The 22,190-nt window shown below is 50.8% G+C and overlaps 1 protein-coding gene across 8 annotated transcripts in view; it reads right to left on the minus strand.

Annotated features, from left to right (window-relative positions):
• MSI2 (musashi RNA binding protein 2) overlaps nucleotides 1–22,190 on the minus strand; it is a 378,183-nt gene that overhangs the window by 35,723 nt on the left and 320,270 nt on the right. For all 8 annotated transcript variants that reach the window (XR_004421223.1, XR_004421222.1, XM_033089090.1 and 5 more), the window contains exon 10: nucleotides 13,184–13,258. Coding sequence is in view for 6 of the 8 variants with exons in the window: in XM_033089090.1 (XP_032944981.1) it covers nucleotides 13,184–13,258 (75 nt within the window). In the remaining 2 variants the exon portion in view is untranslated. The remainder of the gene's footprint in view (nucleotides 1–13,183; nucleotides 13,259–22,190) is intronic.

Consider the following 22,190-nt stretch of genomic DNA (forward strand, 5'->3'; position numbering starts at 1 on the left):
TCATTCAGCCTTGCCCTGACCATCGAGGGCCCTAAGGACAAGGCAGGTTTCCTGTGTGCTGCTGGCAGGAGAGCCAGCGTCAGGAATGGCTGACACATTACCAGGGCTCCATCACTGACTGGCTTGTGGCCCGAGGACACTGTCCAGCATCACTCTTGCTCTCCAGCAAGACCTCAAGGGCGACAATGGCCGTAGGGAGTTCATTCCAAAGCCAGCCCTCGCTGCCCTGGGATGGCAGTCTGTGGCCCTGGATGACCCAGGGACAACTGTGTGCTCACAGAACAAACATCTGCCTGCCAAGACCAAGACCTTCAAAGTGAGGGGATTCTAGACGGCAGGTCCTAAGGAGACGTCAGCAAAGCATTTTGAGAATTTCTCCTTCATACTGTGCTGCTCTCCTCACCCTCTCCTCATAAAAACGGCAATTTCTGCTTTTGAAACACTCTCCCGCCTACCACCAATGGGTGTCAGGACAAACCAGTCGTCTGACCATTGGTCCTTCTAGAGCTCATTGTTCAGATGGGTTTTTACTTCTCCCCATTCCCAAAATTTCATGGGTTGAATTGCCAGAAAGAGTCGATATTTTGCTTCTTCCCCCAAAGGGTCTCATGCTGAGCTGTTTAAATCTAAATGGCACGGCTTGGAAAGCAGGATTCCAAATACCAGGCCTAGGGTAGGGTGCCCGCCTCTGTGGACCAGGACAGGAACCCCTCAAGTCTTGAGCACCCCGAGACTTTTTGCTGAAAGACCCCAGGTTCCCACCTTGGTCCCATCACTAGCTCGGTCAGTACATTTGTGATCTCAAGTCCCTTCCCTGTAACGGGCAGGCTCTACCACTTTTTGTCTCCAGAGATAGGATGTTTCGGGTGTTGAGTGACAGACCACAGCTGTACTGGGCATCGCTGCTGGGCCCGCGATGATCAGGAAATCTTGGGAAGGAGGACAAGGCAGTGGAGGAGCTCCTCTGAGGGCTTGGGGCAGCCACTATTTACCAACCAGCACAGAAATATGTGAAGGTTTTAACAGCCAGCACATCCTACCATTGTATAACCAGCCCTAGTTGACAGCGTGAACCTTCTCTGTGCCTCTGTTTCCTCACCTATGAAGTAAAAGAACTTGGCCTAGATAATGAGGAAATGAATCATTACACTGATGTTAATAACAGCGGCTACCACTGGAGCCCTTTCCACAGCCGAGGAGCTTGCCAGCGTAATCTCAATGAGCTCTCATTACAGCTCCACAAAGAAGACATCAATCACTCGCCCCGTGTAACGGGTACAGAACTCTAGGTCCAGAGAGGTGAAAGGGGACCGTACACGACACGGTTAAAAGCAAGGGGAGAAAAATGCCCTCTCCCACGCTCCCTCGTTGTGTCGCCGAAGACAAGCCATGTAACTTCCCCTTGGCTTCATTCTGCTCCTCTGTAAACACGGTTAATGACACCTGCTTCTCGGGCTGCTGTGCACTTCAGTGAGGGAATGGTGCTGGCTGCTCAGCCCTCGGTAATCGCTCAGTAAGTAGAATGATAACTTCTATTTCTATTTTTATTATTATTGCTCAAGGTAATAACAGCAGCGGAGCTGAGAAGTCCCTTTGGTGCCTTCCTATTCTAAAATCCTATTAATTTACATGACATTTCACATCCAAAGGGCTTTAATAGATAGCATTTATAATTCGCGTGTGAGTGATAAGAGTACGTTTTATCTGCCGTGCCACATCTAACTCTGGTGGGCTAATGTGATGGCAGGAGGCAAGCGGCTCCCAGGGGCTCAGGGACAGGGAGGGCCCTGTGACATGGTGGCCACAGGTGCGGACGTGGATCCTGGAGCTCTGGTGCTTGTGGTCAGCAGCTGGACTGCTGATGTCTGCTGCCCTCTTGCCCAGATGTGCTGCCCTCAGGCCCATGTAGCTCTTCCCAGCTCCTCTAGGAAGGGCCCGGCCAGAAGACCCGCTCGGTCCTTCCATCCAAGTGGGATCCTGTACACTCCTCTGTCCCCGATAAGAGCCCTATAAAGGTGGAGGCATGTCCCTCTACTTTATCACTATGTTCCCAGCATCTGGGGCAGGACCTGGGACACAGCAGGGGTTGAATAACTAGGTATTCAATGCATTAAAGATGGATGGGTAGAAGAGGGATGGATGGACTCAAGGGGGTGAGGTGAGAAGGTGCCTCTTCCTGTTCCTGGCATGAGTCCTAGTGTGTTCAAGGCTAGTACCAGAGGTTAGATGGAGAAAGCCTGGAAGAGCCCTAAGCAGGTACCACTCACTAACAGAACTGCAGGGCTAGTCCCAGAGGCTCCTCTGAAAAATCAGGGGTTCCCTGGGGCTAGCCGAATACCTGCTCAGGCTCACAGCAGGGCAGCAGGGCCTTCACTGGGGGAAAAGCAGGCTGTGCTCTCCTCTCTCTCTGTGCACCTGGGAAAGGCTCTCCACCTCAAAGGAGAGTGACTCACACCCCACTGGGTCAGCTCAGTGGTATCCACAAAGGCATGACAGGAGCCAGCCTCCTACAGCAGGGTGGGGTCAGCACCCCTGGCCCACGGAGTGTCTGCTTGGGATTCCCTGGGTCTGAGAATAAGGAGTATTCGTTTCCCAATGCCAAAGTCTGTTGTCTAGCTGTCCCAGCCCAGGTCATGGGATAGCATCTGCCAGATGGGGGCCACAGAATCAACAAGCAGAATGCAAGGGACGGAAGACATATAATGCTTTTGTAGCTTTACATGTGCTGGTCCCTTGACGTAGAATACCCTTCCCTCATTGTCTGCCTGGCAAACTTCTATGTGTACTTCAAAACCCAGTTCAGATGTCAGCCCTCCCTGAAAGCTTTCCCATGAGTCAGTGACTCCTCCCCCATGCTCATTCTGCACACCAGTCAGACCACACAGGAACATATCTGGCCACATATGGGGTGCCCCTTCAAGCTCTGAACTCCTTGCTCGCTTGCTCAGCAATCCCGTGCCCCAGAGGACCCAGCCCGGAGCAGGTCCTGACAACCCTTTCCTGCATCGCAGAGAATGTGCTCTCACCCCCTATCTGCAGGGCTAAAGGGACAGGCAGCAGAGACAGTGACCCCTGTTGGGTGAGAGGAGCAGGTGGTGGGGGCCACACCTCTGCCTTTTGGTCTGTCCTTAGTTGTCCTGGAGGGCATGAGCTGCCCATCCCTCAGGCCTGAGCAATTTATGTTTTTATTGTCTTGGTTTTGAAGCTGCAACCTTTCACATGCTTTTGCTGATGGAAATTAAAACTGAAGGACTCCTGCTGGCAGACTTACTGGGGATTTTGTGAGCCTGGTGGTACAGGCACTTAGAAGGTGTGAGGGGAGCAAGGACGGCAGCACTGGGAGAGCCGGGATCTGGTGGGCACCCCACTTAGCCCACGGAGGAGAACGAGTGCGAATGTGAAGCCATGTCCACAGCCTCCCGCACTGCTGCCCCCAGTGGAGCTGGCTGGGGCCTCCGCTCCTGCATGGGTCTCCCTTCCTGGACAAAACGTTACCCTTTTCCAAAGCACTAGACCCTCCCTCACCCAGCGACCTTCTTAACAACCTGTAAAGCAAGGGGTCAGGACAAGGATCAATAGCCCCATTTGACAGAGGGGGAAACTGAGGCCCAGAGGTGGCCTTATTCTGCCAGCAAGCTAGGGGTAAGAACTCAGTCTTCGATTCTGTGCCTGAGAACACAGTGCTCTGGGCTATAGCGCGGGGAGCGGAGCACTCGTTCATCACATCATTTCCCTTTATTTATGCAGAGGAGCTTTAAGAGGCACAGAAAGCTGATCGAAAGTGAAACCTGCAATTCCCGTCAATTCAGATTGCTCCAATTCATTTCCACAAACATTTATTAAGTGCCTATTAGGCACCGCACTCTGTTTCCATCTGGGAATAGCGTCAGCTCCTGATTTTCCACATGGGGGGGGCGTGGTGGCACTGTCCACCCACAGCCCTGACAATCCTCACACTGGATTCAGGGTATGCTGCTGAATTTTGTTTTTCCATCTTTAAAGTAGCAGGTACACTTTCCTGACTAAGCTTGCCTTTAATACTCAAATGAGAGGCTAAGCCCCAAGTACACAGAGTCAGGTGGCAGAGAAGGGGGCAGGCCATAGGAGGAGATAGCTTGTGATTTCAAAGTCGGGCTGCGGGTCCAATCTATGAAACGGTAATCCCTAGAGACAAAGCTCTGGGCCGAAGGGATGTGTGGATTACAGGGCCTGCGATGAAGCAGATGTGGGCTGCTGTGTCAGGAGGGGCTTCCCTCTACAAGGGAGCATTTCTGTTTATCGTGCTGGAACATCTCGCTGTGGGCGCTGGGGTGCGTGGGTCTGTGGCTATGTCAACATACCAGGGAAGCCAACCATCCTGTCTTAGCATTTCAAGATTAATTTGCCTACTAGCGAGGAACCAGCCTCTGCTCACAGGTCGGGCTCCATTCTGGACCCCAACCAGAAGCAACGAGCCAGGAGCACTGGCAGTGCTGGTCTATTATATCGGGGATTCCCCGTGAGGGAATTTCTGGGGCAGAGGGGTGTGGAAAGAGCCCCCTACAAACTTAAACAGGAGGAAGGAATCCTGGCAAAACCAAGACAATCCTGGCAAATTAAATTTACACCCAAGGAAGAGGTCATCCTAAGCTACTGGTTTGATGATTTCACCAAAGTGGCCCCGGAGTCTCCTCCACGGCCAAGGTTGTAGTGGCTGGGGAGGTAGGTTCCTCTCCCTCTGAGAACTAGGCCAGAAAAAGCAGAACTCGGGAGACATCAAGGTGGAAGCGCAAGCCCAGGTCTGGCCTCTCCTGAGTGGGTAGGACTGAGGGTTTCTACCACTTGGGTGGGCTAGAGGAATGAGTGGACAGAAGGGTCCCGGGGTTGTTCCCTGCAGTGGCCCAGATTACCCATCCAGGCAGGAGCCTGGGCCTTTGGTGTGGCAGCTCTCAGCGTGTCTGAGCACGACAGAACATCATAAACTGGACAGAACGCCCAGTTAGGCACGAGCTGCTTCCGGAAGGCCAAGGCTGCTTTCCCCATCATCGTGGAAAGGCAAACCCCTGCCCCTCCTAAGAACTCAGGCTCTCTTCACTCTGCTTTCCACATTCAAGCTACATCTCTCAGGATAAGTCAGACTAAGCCTTTGTCTCTGCTCAAAGACCAGACCACTTGATGAAAGGGAAGCTCACATGACAGCAGCCCCTACTGACAACGGATGACAGGGCATCTCCTGCAGAGGGAACCGGATATCCCTGAGCTATGGCACCTCTCCTCAGGCCAGGCCCCCTCCCTCCTGTGAAACAGACGGCCATCCTTAAGAGTGACTGAAAATCACCCGGCACCCACGCACCACCATTAAACTGGAATACAGAAGACAAAATATGAGGTGAGTGGGTGTGAGTCTCCGATCCAGCAACCGTGCAGGCATTGCTAATCAATCACAGTCCTCCTGCTTTGGCCTCAAAATCATTCTTAAGCCTGTGCTCCAGGAAACCAGTACCCATCAGTCAATATCTGCATCTGAAATGGGACTGGTCCTCCATCGCTAAAGAGGAAGGAACAAAGACTGGCATTTCCAGAACCAGAGTCCAGGGTCTCCAGGCCTGAGACCTACACCCTGCTGCCCAGCTATTCACACGCGAATAGTGTGTGGGAGGGAGCTGTGAGCCCTGAGCTGTGGGATGCTAGCCCGGCTCTCCTGGCTGCCTCAAGTGCTCATATCTGAGGATACTTCAGTAGCGAAGACTTTGGACCAGAAACTTTTTGGCGGTTGGAGTCGTATTAACCCTGCATTACCCAATAGAGGTGAAAGACACCCCCGCAAAGGGCCACCAGCCAGCTGGAGGCAGGGAGCGAGGAATGGAGCCAAGAGAGGTGAGGCGGAGAGGAGAGGCGGTGGGAGCAAAGAAACAACAGAACATTCTTCTGAACTCACCCTTGTGAGTTCTTCACAGGCCCTCTTACCTTTTCAAATCCCTTCTGACTCACTTTGGAAATCTGACCACATTACTTCCCTATTTAAAATCCTCTAAGGGCTTTTCATGTTTCGGGGATCAAATCTGTTGTTTTTTTCCCCCCTGAATTTGACTCACAAGGCCCACCCTGATTCAGCCCAGCCTCCTTTCCCAGCCTTGTCACCACTGCCCCACTCAAGATGCTGCTACAAGCTCCCCATACACTGAACTACTCATAATCCTGGGACCTGTAATGCTTCCTCTCTCAGGTTTGTGGTAGAGATTGCTAAGTGTCCCCTAGGATCTATTCCACTCTTCTTCCTTAGTACGGGGATTCCCTGTTTTCAGCTGGGCACATGGTTACGGGGAATTAAGATATTTCTGAGGTTCCCTTGCAGCTAAAACTGGCCAGGTGACTAAGATCTGACCAATGGGATCTCAGCAGAGTGTCACACATGACTTCTAAGAAGTGTTATTAAAGGGAAGAGACTCACTCTTCTGGGATGAGTATGTAATGGCTGGAGCTTGAGCAGCCTTATTAGATTATGAGGTGGAGTCTTATGTTCAAGATGATAGAACAAGAAAACGGAAGAAACTCCAATCCCTAATACTGTGAGACACATCCAGGCTTCTTTTACATGACAGAGAGAAACAAATTCTTATTTTGCATAGGTGATTATTATTTTGTTTTTTCTTTCGTAAAGCTACCCGATTCAGTGTCTAAGGGTGCCATTTCTCTGCCCTTCTTCACTTAGCTAATTCGATTTAACTTTGTACGACCCAGTTCTGGTGTCACCTTCTCCCATTCCTGACTGCCCCGCAGGCTGGACAAGCAGCCCGCTTTTGTCCCTTCATAGCAGAGACAGAGTCCCAATCTCTAGCTAAGCACCTGTCCTATGATGCTCAATGGGTCTCATCACCGGTTCTCTCTCCCTCGACTGAACTATGAGCCTCTTGAAGGAGTGAGTCTCATTCATGTCCAAATATCTGGTACCTAATTTACAGCCTGGGTAAATGGAGAAGGAAGGAGGGAAAAGGAAGGGTGGGGGCGTGAGGATGGGCAAGAAACCCCAGCAACTCTCTGCCTTCACTTAGGGATCCTGTATCATTCTTTTCACTGATAAGCAAATCCACCAGCAGGCAGCTCCACTGGGGTGACGAGGAAGAGAAAAGCACGCTGGAACGTGACATAATAGGAACATCGACAACCACAATTTCTAGCATTTTCAGTTGTAGAGTATTTACCAAATTTACAAGGCAGGTTCACCTGTACATATTATCCTATTTAATTTTAACCACCTAACTAACTAGGCACTGTTATTATCCCCAGGGCTTAGATAGCTAAGTCACCTGCTCACGGTCACATGGCTACTATGTGGTCAAGTAGGACCTGGATACAAGGATTTCTAGCTTCTTGTGCAGCACTACAGGTGCCTCCTCCAACCTGTACTGTTCTGGAAAGTCAGGAAAGCAAGACACATGCAAATCACATGTAGGTGTGCACAAGTACGTGTGTGAGCTCACATACACCTGGTGCACAGATGTGAGGGGCTCCAGACGTTCCAGTGGCATTCTCACCTGAGGGCAGGAGCGATGGCAGAGGAAGGGAATGGGGAAACTGTGCAGCTGCTGCATGCAGGTGACCTGTCACTCCGCTCAAGGACAGGACCACCTCGATCAAGTGCAGAGGACACGAGAAAGCAGGGGTGGCGGGGCTGGGGACAGGCAACAGCCAGGGGGAGTTCACATGCTTTCAGAAACTGCACTAGGCTGCCATGGGTACCGGTTATTCAGTGCATTCACCTCCCCTGGAGCGAGAATAGGACACTGTCAGGGCTAAGAGACGGCAGCACACAGCATGTCCGTGGTAAACAATTTATTTTTCTACCTCAGTTGCTTACGGGGGGTGGGGAAGGGGGAATAAAACGTCATGAGGGAGAAGCACAGATGAGCTATTTACAGAGATGAAGAAAATTCACAATGGCTAAACCGTTTGTGAGGCAAGCATACTAGGACAAGTTCACCAAAGCAAAGTAATCCGCAGAACAAAACAAACAGGAAAAAAAAAAGAAGCCATACAGATTAGATAGCACTCATGAAGAAGCCTACGGGAAAGTAAAACTAACCAATTATTCCATGAAGCATGTTTAATGAGATGAGCAAATCTGCACGGGTTGGGTCTCAAGGACACTAACATTCCAACATGGATTTGCTCACCTCAAATGCACCCAATGGAAGCACCCGGGTCACTTCTCACAAACTATGAATGTGAACCAAGGGACCAGCTGAGCTGTACTTCATTAATCCAAGAGTGGGGGTTTCCAAATGGACCGTGGAGGGGGTCAGGTTCATGGGAAAAGAAAGCCCTTCTGGGGGTAACCGTCAGGGGTGCTGACCTGGTCAGGATGGACCCTCTGAGTTCTGTCCCCTCCGACCCCAGTGGGCCACGAGGCCCTTGAGGCCAGCAGGGAAAGCAAGGCTAGCACGGGCAGAAAGGTGAGGGTGAGGGTCCTGGGGCAGGAGGGGCCCGGCGTGGACAGGTATCCACGGTGCCTGAGATGTGACAGTGCCCAGGTGATTGTACTGTCCCATCTGGAAGACAGCTGTGCTGACTATGGTAACAACAGCCACCAAGGGATTGGCTCCAAACGACAAAGACAACCAGATCACGTTCCTCGTTTTCCTTCCAGATTAAGTTTTTTACATCGGTCTTTATAGAATTGTGTGTGTGTGTGTGTGTGTGTGTGTGTGTGGCACTTTTAGTACTGTCCACCACAGGACATAGGTGCTCCAAGTCACATATCCCTAACCCCTGTGGGCCCCCAGCACTTCAAAGCTCATCTCATGAAATGCCCAACGAGCCTGTTTGGTCAGTATTTAACATAATTTGATGCCTTCTACCTGGTTCCCCGGAGGAGACTCTACAAAGATTGTGAGAAGCTTCCCTCTGGCCCCGTGACATTCTGGGGGAGGCGGCAGGTGGGGGAGGTGGGGAGGATGTTCGTAATGTGCACAAGAGACAAAATGGAAAGCGACTGGAGAATAAAATTATTTTTTAAAAAACAGAGTGACGCCACGAGGACGTTAGTCTTTTCCAGGAATGAAAGAACATTTGTTCAAACAGGCAGGTAGGACAGGTTCCGTGGGCACTGAAAGCAGCGGGGCTGGCCCCGGCCGGACCTGCATCCTCTCTCTAGTAATGGCAGCAAGCCCCAATTTGTTATGCCTCTCTTAAGAGCTAGTTGATCAAAATTATGCCTTGTGAAATCGGCAAAGAGTCTGCAAAGTGAAATAAGAACAGAAATTAACAGATTACACTGAGAATCCAGAGGGGGGGAAAGACAGGAAACGGGAGAGAACAATGATGAGGATCACAATAATTTGAGCTCACGTGTTGAGTTGTGGGGCGTGGGGTGGGGTGGGGGTGCACACAAGGGACGTCTGGGCCTGAGAAGAAGCAGCCCTTTCTACAGTGGTTGGTCATCGCCACTCCATCTTCCTAGAAAAGAACTACTCCCCACTCCAAAAGTTATCGAAAGGTGTCTAGCCCTCTTTATTGGAGCATCTCACTTATTCTCATAGACTCTAACAGTGGGCAGAGGCAGGCATTAACACCTACTCGGTGACCCACGATGGCCACACAGGTGAAATGGGGCTCCTCTGAGAGGGATACTGCTCACCCACACAGATGAGATGGGTATTCACAGGAAGAGCCGATTGGGGTGAAAAGGAGGAGCCTCGGTAAAGGTCAGATTGTGCCTTCCTGAAAGGGATACGTGGTACGTGAGTGAAAACACGCAGGAGAAAGAACCTTAGCCACTTGCTGGGACCTGGGTGCTCTTCATTTCTCTCAGCTACGTCTGCTGAATTGCCCCAGTAAGACGGAGTCACAGAGAGGCTGGGAGGGGTGCAGGATCCACTGACATCACAGGAGCGACTAGAGGGGGAAGTGGGTGAAGTGGGCACACCGTGAGGACGTGGAAAAGAAAGACCACAAAGGAGAAACACTTCCGGACAGTTTGGTGGTGACGCGACAGCTATGCCGATGTCTGACTCACAGGATTCCTTGGCATGGAGAGGGGTCAACAGAATCAGCCTGATGGCAGAGGGGAGAAGGCGGAGAGTTGGGCTGCCCTTCCTCTGGGTCGCCCCTCTGCACCCCAGCCCTCTCGGCCAAATCTACTAGAAACATTCACTGGCACGAGGCAAGAGACAGATGTCGGAACACGGCAAAGCTTCCCTCACCAGAGGCCCTACCCTGCAGCAGAGGCTCTAGGAGGGCGCCAGTCTGCTTCTCGAGGGAGCCACCACTCCATGAGCTCTTGACTGGAAAGCCACAGGGGCGACCTACGAGTTGTGGTCTAGAACCCCTGGCTGCTTGGGGAGGCGTCTGGAACAGACAACAGAGCCACCATTCCACAAGAGGCAGCTCCTCCAGGGGGTAGAGTCTGCAGAGGATGGACTCTGAACCCAGCCTGGCTCCTCCTGGAGGAGCGTGGGTGGCTAGGTCCAGCCACTGGGCCACCCCTTCCTGGCGCAGGACCATTCCACACCGTGACCCTCCCTGAGAGCAGGCAAGCCTCACTCTTGTGGCCACTGACGGCCATCGGTGAGGACCAACAAGAGGTGCCCAGAGTGAGTGGGAACGATGGGGAAATGGAGAGTTTAATGGCTGGGAGAGGACAGAACAGCCAAACCTCCCAGGTCAGGGAGGCTCTGTCTGGAGATTTTAATGCCTGATTTCTGTCCCATTCAAACCCAGATGATTGTGTTAAGCTGTGGCACCTGGTGACAATGATAAACGGATGCGTCCTGGGTATAGTCACTCCAAGTCCATTCCATGCCTTTTACCAGCCCCTGCTTTGTTCCCAAAGCCCTGTTTATGGGGAAGGGCTGGGCACCCGGGGTGGAGGGGCATCCCATTCTGTGCAGCCTCGGTTGGTCACTCATGCATCTCTGTCTGTTTACGGCAGACCCAAGTATGCAGGTCCCCGAGACACAGTTCTACCAGACATTTCCTGGGCTGGTTCACGGGGCTCCAAGGGCAGACGCTCCGATGACAGAGGTTTAGCGTGGGCTCCACTTCGTCACTCCCCAAATTATCCCACGGTAGGATCCCCCAACTCTGTCCTTCTGGGATTAGTGCCACACCAAGGGGGAAATGGCAACCTGATTGTGAAGGGAGGTGGGCTGTGCCAAGCACAGGATGTGTGAGCCTGTGTGTCTTTTCTCCTGGGGAGGAAGCCACGGGAAGGACAGAGAGGCAAGGCTTCCCTCAAAGTGCCACCAGCTTCTGGGTTGAGCAGGATGGGAAAGGAACGGAGAACAGGGATGGCAGCATGCCAGGTTTCCCCAGGAGGGCAGTACACGCGTGCGTGTTATGTGTGTGGATTGTGCACTGTCACCGTGATACACCACAGAATTTTCTGTGCTGATCCGAACGTTCTATATTCTGAGCTGCCACACGTGGCTACTGAGTAACTGAAATGAGGCGAGTGTGACCGAGGACATGAAATTTTCGTTTTACTTAATTGTAACTCGTAGCTACACATGGGTAGTGTGATCATACTGGACAGATGGATGCTAGAGCGTTTGGGGAGGGTGGCATGTGAGGCCCAGACCATCTGGGCCCAAATCCTGGCCCTGCCCCTTGAACAGGGTTCTCTACCTCTCGGGGCCTTGGTGTCCCCATCTGTAAACAGTGCAAATCTAATGGAGGAACAGACTGAGTGCACTCATGGCTGTGCCTGGCCCAGTGCTGGCTGCCCTGGTAGTGGTGCCAGTTGTCCTGCTCCGAGAGGCCCATGTCCCGCTCTGAAAGCAGCCACGTGCTGTAGAGAAGCAGCGGGGAGGACTTCCTTAGGGCAGGCAAGGATGCTTGCCGAGGACCCCACCATGATGGGGAAACTGGCAGCCCTAGGAGAAGAGGAAACACTCAAGGGGGAGTCCCCCACACTCATACTCCTCCATCTGGAACTTCTGCAACTGTATCTCTCACCCCTACCATCAGAAAGGTGCACAGACCTCAGGGACCATTCTGCACGAACTCCTCATTTACAGAAGACACGTAAAGGCCAGACACATAGAGTGACTTCCCATGACTACAGGCAGCCAGGACAAGGGTTTAGGGCCTGTCGCTGGTCAAGGGACCTGTCCCCCGTAGGGCATGGCTCTGTGTCCCAAATGTCTCCTGACCTGCCCCATACACACTCCCCCACCCCAAAGCTCTGTTTGGGGCAAACACCAGGTCAAGCCCAGCACGTACCCCTCCCACGGTCCTCCTTCTGGCTTCAGAACACCGTCCTGCCAGGGCCACCTTTGTTCCCTGTTTCCTACTGCATCTCAGGCCTGAGTTCCTAGGTCTCTGGTCTGGGCAGGATGACCAATCAGGAGTGAAGCTCCATCTGAAGCTCACCTCCCTACAGAGTCTGCCCTTAGCACAGAGCCCAAGAGTATAAAACCCCACTCCTGACGCCTGCTCGAGAAACTCCAGTTGTCCTTTGCACACAGACACCCTCAAGCACTCCAATATATTCTCATCTATACTCCAGGTCTAGGAAAGGCTTGCTGACCCACTCAGGGGAAAAGCCAAGTCCCATAAAATACCACTTCCTTTCGCACCGCCCTCATCCCTACAAGACCAGGCCTACCCTGCTGCCCACCTAGGGTGGGGGTCCCAGGCCTCCCCACCACATGGCAGCTGCAGCAGCCTGGGCATATGTGCTCTGCCTCGAGTCTATGACACCCACACAGAGGGAGGGAGCATCTCAACACCCCCACCCAAGACAGACAGCAAATCTTAACTCCAGCAGCACACGCCACACACAGCAGAAGCGCACAGAAGTGTCAGGATGGGGCTGGAGGAAGGGCGCGGGGAGGTGCGAGTCAGCAGTGGGAGGCAGAAGGTGAAGGGAAACGCTGGGCCCAGAGTTCAGTCCCCAGTGAGGGAACCTCTAACAGGCTTCAGAAAAAGCAGGGTGAGCAGAGGAGGACGCCTGCCTCAGTTCTTCCCCTTTCCCCCAAAAGCTGCCACTCTCACACACCCGGCACCAGTGAAACACTTCTATTAATCACAGACTGAGCGGCAGCCTGACTCTGGAGTTAAGTGGATGTGAAATTGAGCACCTATAGGTCATTTCTTGAACGGATAATATGTATGCATTGTGTTCTCTTTAGGGGTTCCCCCCTCCCCGCAAATGCAGACCACCTCCCATGTTTCCAGAGGTCTGGTAGACAAAGACACTCACCTGGGAACTGATAGCCATAGCTAGGAGCAAATCCGGGGTAGCCGCGGCCGTAGGTTGCCACAAAGTTGGGGTAGCCTTGAACACAGAGAAAAGGACAGTCCTGTTAGTACAGCTGCCTCAGGTCTGGGGGCGGGGGGCAACCCCAAGGAATGGCGGGTGGCGGAGAAGAGGAGAAACAGCTTGAGTTATTTTCCTCCACAAAATGGTCTGTCTCCCGTGAGGGTGTTTGCCCGGGGCCTGCAGCACCTCTCTCCCACAGCCAGGGGCACTGCTGTCAGCCTGCTGGTAATTAACCCGTATTTGGGCAGAGAGACCCCCAAAGCCCACACACTTTCTTGCCCTGCAGAGTAAATGCCAGGTATCAGCACCAAACACGGGGCCGGTGGCTGGCTCTGACATTTGGAGAGCTTAGCCTGAATGTACTTTACCTTAAAGCTACTGACAATGGGAGAGTGAAGTCCTCGTCATGCCTCCTCCCAAGGCAGCGGCCAACAGCACCCAACGCCCGACAACACGAGGACAAGGTGGGGTCACAGGTTAGTGGTGAAACTCAGGGTTGACAGAGTGCCTCTGGAAAAGTACTGGGCCCAATGAGCCACGGTCCAGGGGAGGCGGGGTTCCAGGGGTCTGCGTCCAAGCACGGACACACTACAGAGTACCACAATCTTCCCAGAGCCCCTGGAGAATGGGGAGGGGCTGGCTATGTTAAAATATGCACCACAAACCACAGCCCAAACCCAGAAGCCTCGTGTTTCGACAGGCGTTTCGCAACAAGCACATGTCTTAGCAGGTAGCTTAGGGGGTGACAGGTTTAAGTGGGGGGTGCTTGTGGAAGCTGCTGCTGGGCGGGACATGGGGTGCAGAGGAAAGTTCTGGTGTTAGTGTGGCCATCTCCGATGTGTTAGGAAATTGCCAGTGAAACGGATGTCACTTCAGCTCTCAACCCTTCATCACGCCCACTCAGGATACTTCACTCTCCATATCCCCGCTTCTTGATTCAGGCCACAAAGAAGGCTGGTGTAGCCTTCTTGGACTGAAATTCCACTGGTCATTGGAGACCCATGGCTCCCCCCATTCCCACCCCGCCAGGCTCACGTGGTCTCCCCTCCACTCAATGTATGTGATTCTCAGTATATTCATGCTCTTCAAACGCCATCCGGCAACCCTACCACCTAGACTGCCACCTCCACCAGCCTGACTTTTGCTTTGACCTCTGACCTGGTTGTTTTCTGGCTATCTGGCACCGGGCTCCCCTTCTCTGTGAGTCTTGGAGAGAGGCCTGCCTCCCATCATGGAAGCAGAAAAGACCTTCCTCCGGCTCACTGAGCCAGACAGGCCGGGAACCGGGGCTTGGCCAATGGAAGCTTCCCAGGCTCCACATCGGAGGCCAGTGAGGCAGAGGAGGAGGGAGCAGTTCAGTATTTATTCTGGCATCAGCAGCAGAGTCCAGCATCCAGTGGTGGCAACAGTGGCCCCTGATCAGGTCACTCCTGGGTCCCATGGTTGTGGCTGTGGCTCTGACCACCCAGCATGCAGTTCCTGCCTGTTCTCTAGCCCTCCCGGCAATTCTGTGTGCTGCTTAAGTCCCTCCAGTTATCTCCATTGCTGCTGCCAGCAGCCAGTTATTTCTGTTGCTTGCCACCAAAATGCTGGTAAAGCTGCTTTGATGGGTGGTTTATGACAGTTGCCACACCCTCTAGCCATGCATGCAACAGCGGCAGCTTTCCATGTGTGTCTGTGCGGTTCTAAATAGCCCCTTAAGCATCCCTAAACACAGGCTCTGGGGCCTCACTGTCCACCTCCCCAGTGGACTCTCACATTCTCTGGCCCTGCAGGATCACTCACTACATTCCATTGCGTGTGGACTCTGGCACCACGTGTTAAGAGTTTGCTGGTCTTCCTGCTGCCTGTTCATAGAGCTTTTCTGCCTCAGAGGTCCAGAGACGAGACCCACCCTCCCTCACTTCCCTGTGCTTGTTGGTGTTGTAGCTTCTGCCTCGACCAGGGGATCTGTCGTCAGTCACAGCATAGAAACTCGCTGGACCAAATGTTAGGCGACCTGGGTTCCAGCCCTACCTCTGGCCCAAGACCACGCACATGGTGGGTCTTCTCTTTTCTCTGGGATCTTCAGTCTTGCCCTCTGATGGGCCCCAATTCTCAACTGATACCAGCTGTGGCTCCTTTCCCTTGCTTCATCGGAGCCTTTCCAAATTTACAGTCACAACTCAATTGACCTGTTTCTCCCTCAAAAGGGTCTTGCCACCTGCTCCTTCCCTGTGTGTTTATTTCCCAGCATTTGGTGTCTCATTGACAGAAGGCTGCCCAGAGGAGACAGGATGACCGGGAACCTCTGCACCAACTTCTGAGGAGCAGGACCCAAGTGCGACGCGGAGCTCTGGCACCCGATGGGGAAAGAAAAAGAACAGAGGGACAGCGATGACGGACAGAGACCAAGACTCGGACGCCTGAAATGGACACGCACACCTGGGCTCCTTCCTTGGTACTTATTTCATGGCTGGCCAGCTCAATTCTCCTCCCAATTAATCACCTGCTATCAAATCAAATCATTTAGCACTAGATTTCTTATACCATTATTTCAACAATATTGATAAACGAATTATACACAAGCAGCCAAATCACGGCTGCCTAGGGCCTTTCCTGATGAAAAACGACTCCTTTGCTTCTAACTTCAGTGCTGGGGGGTCTTAAATATTTCAGTGTTAATCTGACAGCAAAAGTGTAGGCCCATGTGTCACCTTCAAGACGCCCTCAGAGTGGGTGGGCGTGGAGGGAGGTGGAATGCCTAATCCCTCCCTGATTCGATCCACCAGTAGGAAGACTCCATTATATCTGCTTTCTTCCTGGCATACTTGAAAGTCTTCAACAAGAAGGAAGAAAAAGCATTGTCAAGTTCACCCCAATCTGGGGCCCTTACCCCAGTCTTCTCGGAGACATCAATATTGTCTCCTAACAACAAAGGTAAGAATGTGGCATCTGCCAGAGCAGGGGATCTTATCGCCACCTCCCCATTGCCAAACATCCCGTGGGTCAGGCAGATGAAATCATAAATTTATAATACAACATTACTTCAATTTTCCTCTTCATTTACTGCTGTGCAGCCCAGCTCTGCTCGAACGGCTCCCAGCCCCAGCCACACAGGGGAAATTGGCTGGCTGCATATCAATAGCACATTACAGCAGACCCATGCGGATGCTCCATCAAGCCATATTACGGTGAGATGACCCAGCCACCACTTCCATTAGCAGCCGGGCCCCTCCTGCACCGGCTACTGCACAATTTATTTGCTCCAGTACTCTGGATGCCTGATCAATCCCACAGTAATTATCTCTTGTCACTGAAGAAAAAACTAAGCCTTCTGCCTGGATGGCCACCTTTCTTACAGATCAGCTTTCTATTGTGGAAAAAAAATTTGGAAATCAACAAGAGAATTTGAATTGGACAGCTCATTTGAGGGCTCTCTTTTGGGAATGCTGGCAGAATTCTCAGACTTGCGGTTCTAGATCTTTGCTCCAACCCTAGGAGATGTTTGCAGTCTAGATGAGCACATGACTCATCCTCTCCCAGGCGTTAGCTACCCAGAGTCATGGAAAACTGCTCCCAACCAGGCCCCCAACTTGAAAGAGTCAAGAGACAAGGGAACTGTGAGAGTGTGACACATAGGCTGCGGGGTGTGCAGAGCATGGCCTTGGTGAGGGCCCCACACTGAACCCATGAGGTCTGCACACAGACGCAACACCAAGCGCCAAGAGCCCTTCCCAGGCAAAAAGTCTATAAAGATGCCCAGCTCCAGAATCATCCAGAGTCACAGGGGCTCCTCCAGACCCGTGCTGTCCAACTTAGATTTAATTTAATTTAAATGATATAAAATGAAAACTTCAGTTCCTCAGAGGCACAAGCCCCATCTGAAATGATCAAAAGCTACATGTAGCTCAAGGCTACCATCTTGGACAGAACCGTCTCACCATAATGGAAAGTTCTAATGAACTGCGCGGCTCTAGAAGGAAAATGAAGGCGTGAATTTTGAGTTTCCTCTATGTACCAGGAAACAGCTGAGCCAATGGAGACGTCCTTGGGAATGACCTCAACAGATATTTCTGGGAAAGACAAATCCCAGTTGAAATTACACATGAGTCCTGACACGCAGCTGTTAAGTTCCAGCCTATCATCTTTTGGTTTGTAAGTGAAGGCCAGCAGATTACAGCTCGTCTCTTCTCGACGATGATTTCTTTTGGCTTTCATTTCAGAGGGGCTTACTAACAGGGAATACTGGGCCAGGATTTCGCAGGGCCTTCTCAGTACGAGCATGGATAAGAATGCCTCTGGCTTTCTTCAGTTGGTCAAGTGTCTCTCCATTTCTGGGCCTGCAGGGTGAATTTTCAAGGCCTCAGCAACGAGGTATTTCTCTACCACTAGTATCCAACCTGTTAAATAGCGTGTGCCCGGCGAGGTCAAGAGATTGGAAGGCAGTCAGATTACATGGCTGAAAAGGCCAAAAGGAATCAAATATATCAACAATAATCATGTTTGCTTTTATTAAGTCCCCTTTCATTAAGAAAAACTAAAGAGATTCTAGTGCATTGAGCTGGATAATTGTGGGTACCTCTTTGCTGCTGCAAGCCAGTGGAATAAACTTTGAGGGCTGCAAAAAGACCTTTTCTAAGGGTCTCAGTTGATTTTCATTTTGTCCAGCGCAAAGGCAGGGAAACCTGACCCCTCCTCTTCTCTTCTAAGTTCTTTATAAGGAGCTCCCATTGGGCCGATTATTCTATAATTCTGTCAAAGCAAAAGCTAAAACCAAAGCAGCGGTTGATTCCTCCCAAGGACGTTTGGAGTCATATCAAGAGAGACTGAGAAGGAATAACTGTGCAACTATATGCTCATCAGCCTCCCTTTGATGAGACCTCCCCAAGTGTGGAGACATCTTAAAGGATATTTAAAAATTAGTTCCACCGTTTCCAGGTTATTTACAGACCAGTGTGTGTATGGTTTCACCAGACTATCAGCTCCCTGAAACCAGCACAGGCTTCATTCTGTGCTGCATTCTCAGCGACTAGAAAAGTGCCTGGCATTTAGCAGGTACTCAATAAATATTTGTTGAATGAATGGATTTAGAAAACCTTAATGTTTCATCGTCTCACGTTTTAAAACCCCTAGAAGTGCTTTTGCTGCTCTTTCAACAAAAAAAGTTCAAATCACTGAAACTTCATCTCATTCCATTCATTAATAATTTTTTTTTAAAATGTTTTTCTGTGTGAGCCCAGTTCATCAAGTTGTTGGTGGTGATAATGATTCCGGGACATAAGCAGGCCTAGTGCAGCAGGGAGGGGCTGAGCCCCTTGACTAATGGGGGCATGTCAGGCCATCCTCCCGAAGCATCAGACTCCTCCTGATGACACCACTTTAGAGGGAGGAAGCACGGGTTTCATTCACAGCACAGCAGATGGCACTCTCCTCGCCCACAGTCCAGAGGCCCAGGCTGCGAGCTGTGCCAATGGGCGAAATGGAGGGCAGCCCTGGACATTTCCAGCAGGGGTATCGGAGAAGGCTCGGGGGAGACTCCGGCCTGGCTAGGGAGGCAACAGGCCAACCAGACTGTGAGGCTGAGAGTTTGTTCCTTGGGTACTGTGCCTGATTCATCCCTTCTGCCCGGACTTTGGGCTGAGCTGGTTCCTGGCTGGGAGCATGTGTAGGGACCTCTCAGGAGGCCCTGTCTCAGCAAGTGTCTGGATGGGCTCGCCATAGGGACTGGGGGATTCAGGAGGGCCGGGGGCTGCTGAGGTCTGGAGGGTAGCAGGCCTGGAGTGGACCTTTGTTGGCAGGTAGAAGATAATCCAACTCCTTGAGCGGGGGTTCCGAACTGAGGTGGAGGCTGTAGGTGCCACAGCACAAGTCACACGTGCGGCTCTAGCTAAGTTCTTGGCCAAGGGCAGGAAGGGACCCCACATGGAAGAGTACCAGGCACCTACTCAAGTGGTGATTTGCCCAGGGCTCCCCAGGACCTTATTAACTGTAGCTCCCAGCTTGAGCACCTACTACTATACTTCACAGATCTGAAAATACACATTTTTTTCATATTTTAACATCTCTTGAAAGTGGGGTCCATCTCACCATCGATGTGGTAAGAAAGCACCAGTGCAGCTTAATTAACAGTACGTATATTTTTTTCATTCTGAATGGTACACAAAGGTACATTTTACCAGCCATGCAGCTCGGATTTGACAAAACACTGGCTGGGCATGATACGGTTTCATTTATCCTCAACTCCATGAAGTGAGGGACCCCATATCCCTATCTATGGGTGGGGTAACTGAAGGACAGAGAAGCTGTCGCTTGCCCCAAGTCACACAGTTGCCAGGGTGAGGAGCGCAGATTTGATTCTGAAGTCCTGAGCTCTTCCAGAGCCCACACGGCCCCCACCCTGGGGGGAGGCCCAGCCGATGCCATCACTTCCATCCAAGGGGCTCTCTGCTTGGTTGGGGGAGGAGGAGCATCTCAGTGACCTGGGAGAGGGCGGGGAGGCGGGAGCCGGCTGAGCTCTGGGGGTCCTGCCTGGTGGCAGTCGCAACCAGAGCTATGTGGGCAAAAGCCTTAAGCAACAGCAGTGGGGGTGATTTGGGGAGGGCTGGGGAAGGTTTTAACTCAAAAACTAACAGGTTCTTAACCATGAGGACATTTTAAACTAACAATTACTTCTTTACTGCGGCTTGAGGAAATCGTAACTTGAGACACGAGAGGAAGGGAAAAGAGTTGGGGCAGATGAGTAAGCACCTGACGTTCATAACACATCCACCCCCCAGCGAGCAACAGCCCATCAGACAGCATCTCGAGAAATACAAGGAGCATTCGGGTCTGCCCACCACCACCATGGTCAAGCCCAATTCTGGAGCCCCTGGGACGCCACTCTTCCTTCTCACATGTGCCTGCCTGCGCCTGCCCCACCTGGTCAGGACAGGCATCTCCCGGGGTGTCATACTAGGACCCTCAGGTTCCAAGGCTGTTCCTTCTGTGTGGATGGCCCTCGGTTTACTCATTCTTCTCATCGCAGCTGAATCGTCACCTCCACAGGGAGATGTCCCCTGATTCCTCAGACTAGTTTCCATGCCTCATCGTACACTCTTAAAGCACCCCGCAACTCTATTACGATGAATTACGTATCTGTGTGACAGATTGCTCAATGCCGTCTTTCTCACTAGACCACAAGCTCCATGAGGGCAGAGACCATTCCACCTTGTAAGCACCGTCTCCCAGAGCTCACCCAGGGCTGGGCACACAGGAGGTGTGCAAAGACCCAAGGCATTCAACAAGGTCCTCCTGTCTTGGCTCCTGTTATGAAACCACTGGGTGTGCTCTGTTCAAGGACTGAACTTGGGTGTCTGTGGAGACGTGGGTCCCGAGCCCTCCTTGGATACAGCTGCTTCACCTTTGCTCTTTGGCAACTGACAAGAGTGTACTTGCTTCACTCCACACCTCTGCTTCTCCCTGAAGAAAACCCAGCTCATTCTCCCTGCAGGTAAAGGGCATCAAGTTAGACCACAAAGGTGGGGACACTTCCTAAAGATAGGGATCCTTAAAAGTCTCCTATTTTATGCCCTAAGACCTTTACATGAGACTCCAAAAGCCAGCAGGTGGTAATGGTTCCAAACTCTTTTCTTTAAGTTTTGATTAAAAAAAACTATTAATTAATCCACTCAGTTTCCTTTGGCATACGACCTAGGGTAAAGACCAAATAAAATGTGTTTTTTTCAATCAAGAGCCCAACAAGTGTCTCATAGTCAACCAGGAAATAATTTTCACTGATTTCTAAAAATAATCGTATAATATAATGACACTCAGAAATATATTTAGTTCAGGCTCTTTAACTTTTTGTAGGAACAGATGCATTCCTATATACCACACTATTTTAATTACTGTAGTTTTGTGCTATGTTCTGGTACTCGGCAAACTAGTCTCATTTCTCCTTTTAAAACATCTTCTGATTTACTCTTATGTGTTTCCTCTTCCAGATAAGTTTTAGAATCATTTGCCCAATTTTCAAAGAATTACAATAGGATTTTTCTTTGAAACTGTTAAACCTAAAACATTAATTTGAGAAGAATAAGCATCTCAGCCATTTTTGATATTCTCATGGCATCTCTCTCCATTTTAAGTTCCCCCAAATAACTTTACCTGCCCTTGTTATTTCCTCAAAAAAATAGAGACAATTTTTTTTCAGTAATTTATAAAACCCAGCAAAGTTTTATAAATTTAAAACTAAGCCAGGAATGACTTACACAGCAGCAAATCTGAAAATACATAAAGAGCTTATCAAACAATATAGAAGAGGGACTCTTACCAAACCAAATGAAAACCCATTAAAACTAGACAGATCATGTACCTGAATGGAATTTTACCATTAACTACCATTTATCCCATTTAATTAGTATTTTCCTGACACACAATAACTTGCACTAAAATACTGTGCTCTCGCCTTGAAATTTCTAATTATTGTTGCGACCCACACCATTACGCTTCTCCACTGCTTTCTCCATCTTTCATGCTATTTAAGCAGCAAGATTTTCAATTATCTACGCAGGACGGACAGAGATACCTTTAAGGAAGGGGCATAATATGCAACTCAATTTCTCTAAAAGCCAGGAGAGATCATTTTTCGTCAGGACAAACACACTGTCTTTTATCATCTTTTTTTTTTTTGCAAATAAAGAGTAAAACAGGCTATTTAAAACATCCATTTAAATGCAAATTTTGATATCCCAGGAGAAAAATGTTAATCATTTAAATAGACAGGATTATCGCCCACCCTCACCACTTCCCCTCCTCTCCCAAGTTTTAGAAAATGTAGCCTCGGCTCACACAAGTTAAGCCAGTCAGGAGTCCTTAGGTCTCCATCCATCCATCCATCCATCCATCCATCGCTCTATCTCTGCTCATTTCATAGTCACAACTCTCGCAAGGAGGATTACCATTCTCATCTACAGATGAGGAAACT

This window comes from Rhinolophus ferrumequinum, chromosome 21 (genome assembly GCF_004115265.2).
Source record: "Rhinolophus ferrumequinum isolate MPI-CBG mRhiFer1 chromosome 21, mRhiFer1_v1.p, whole genome shotgun sequence".
Taxonomy (NCBI): Eukaryota; Metazoa; Chordata; class Mammalia; order Chiroptera; family Rhinolophidae; genus Rhinolophus; species Rhinolophus ferrumequinum.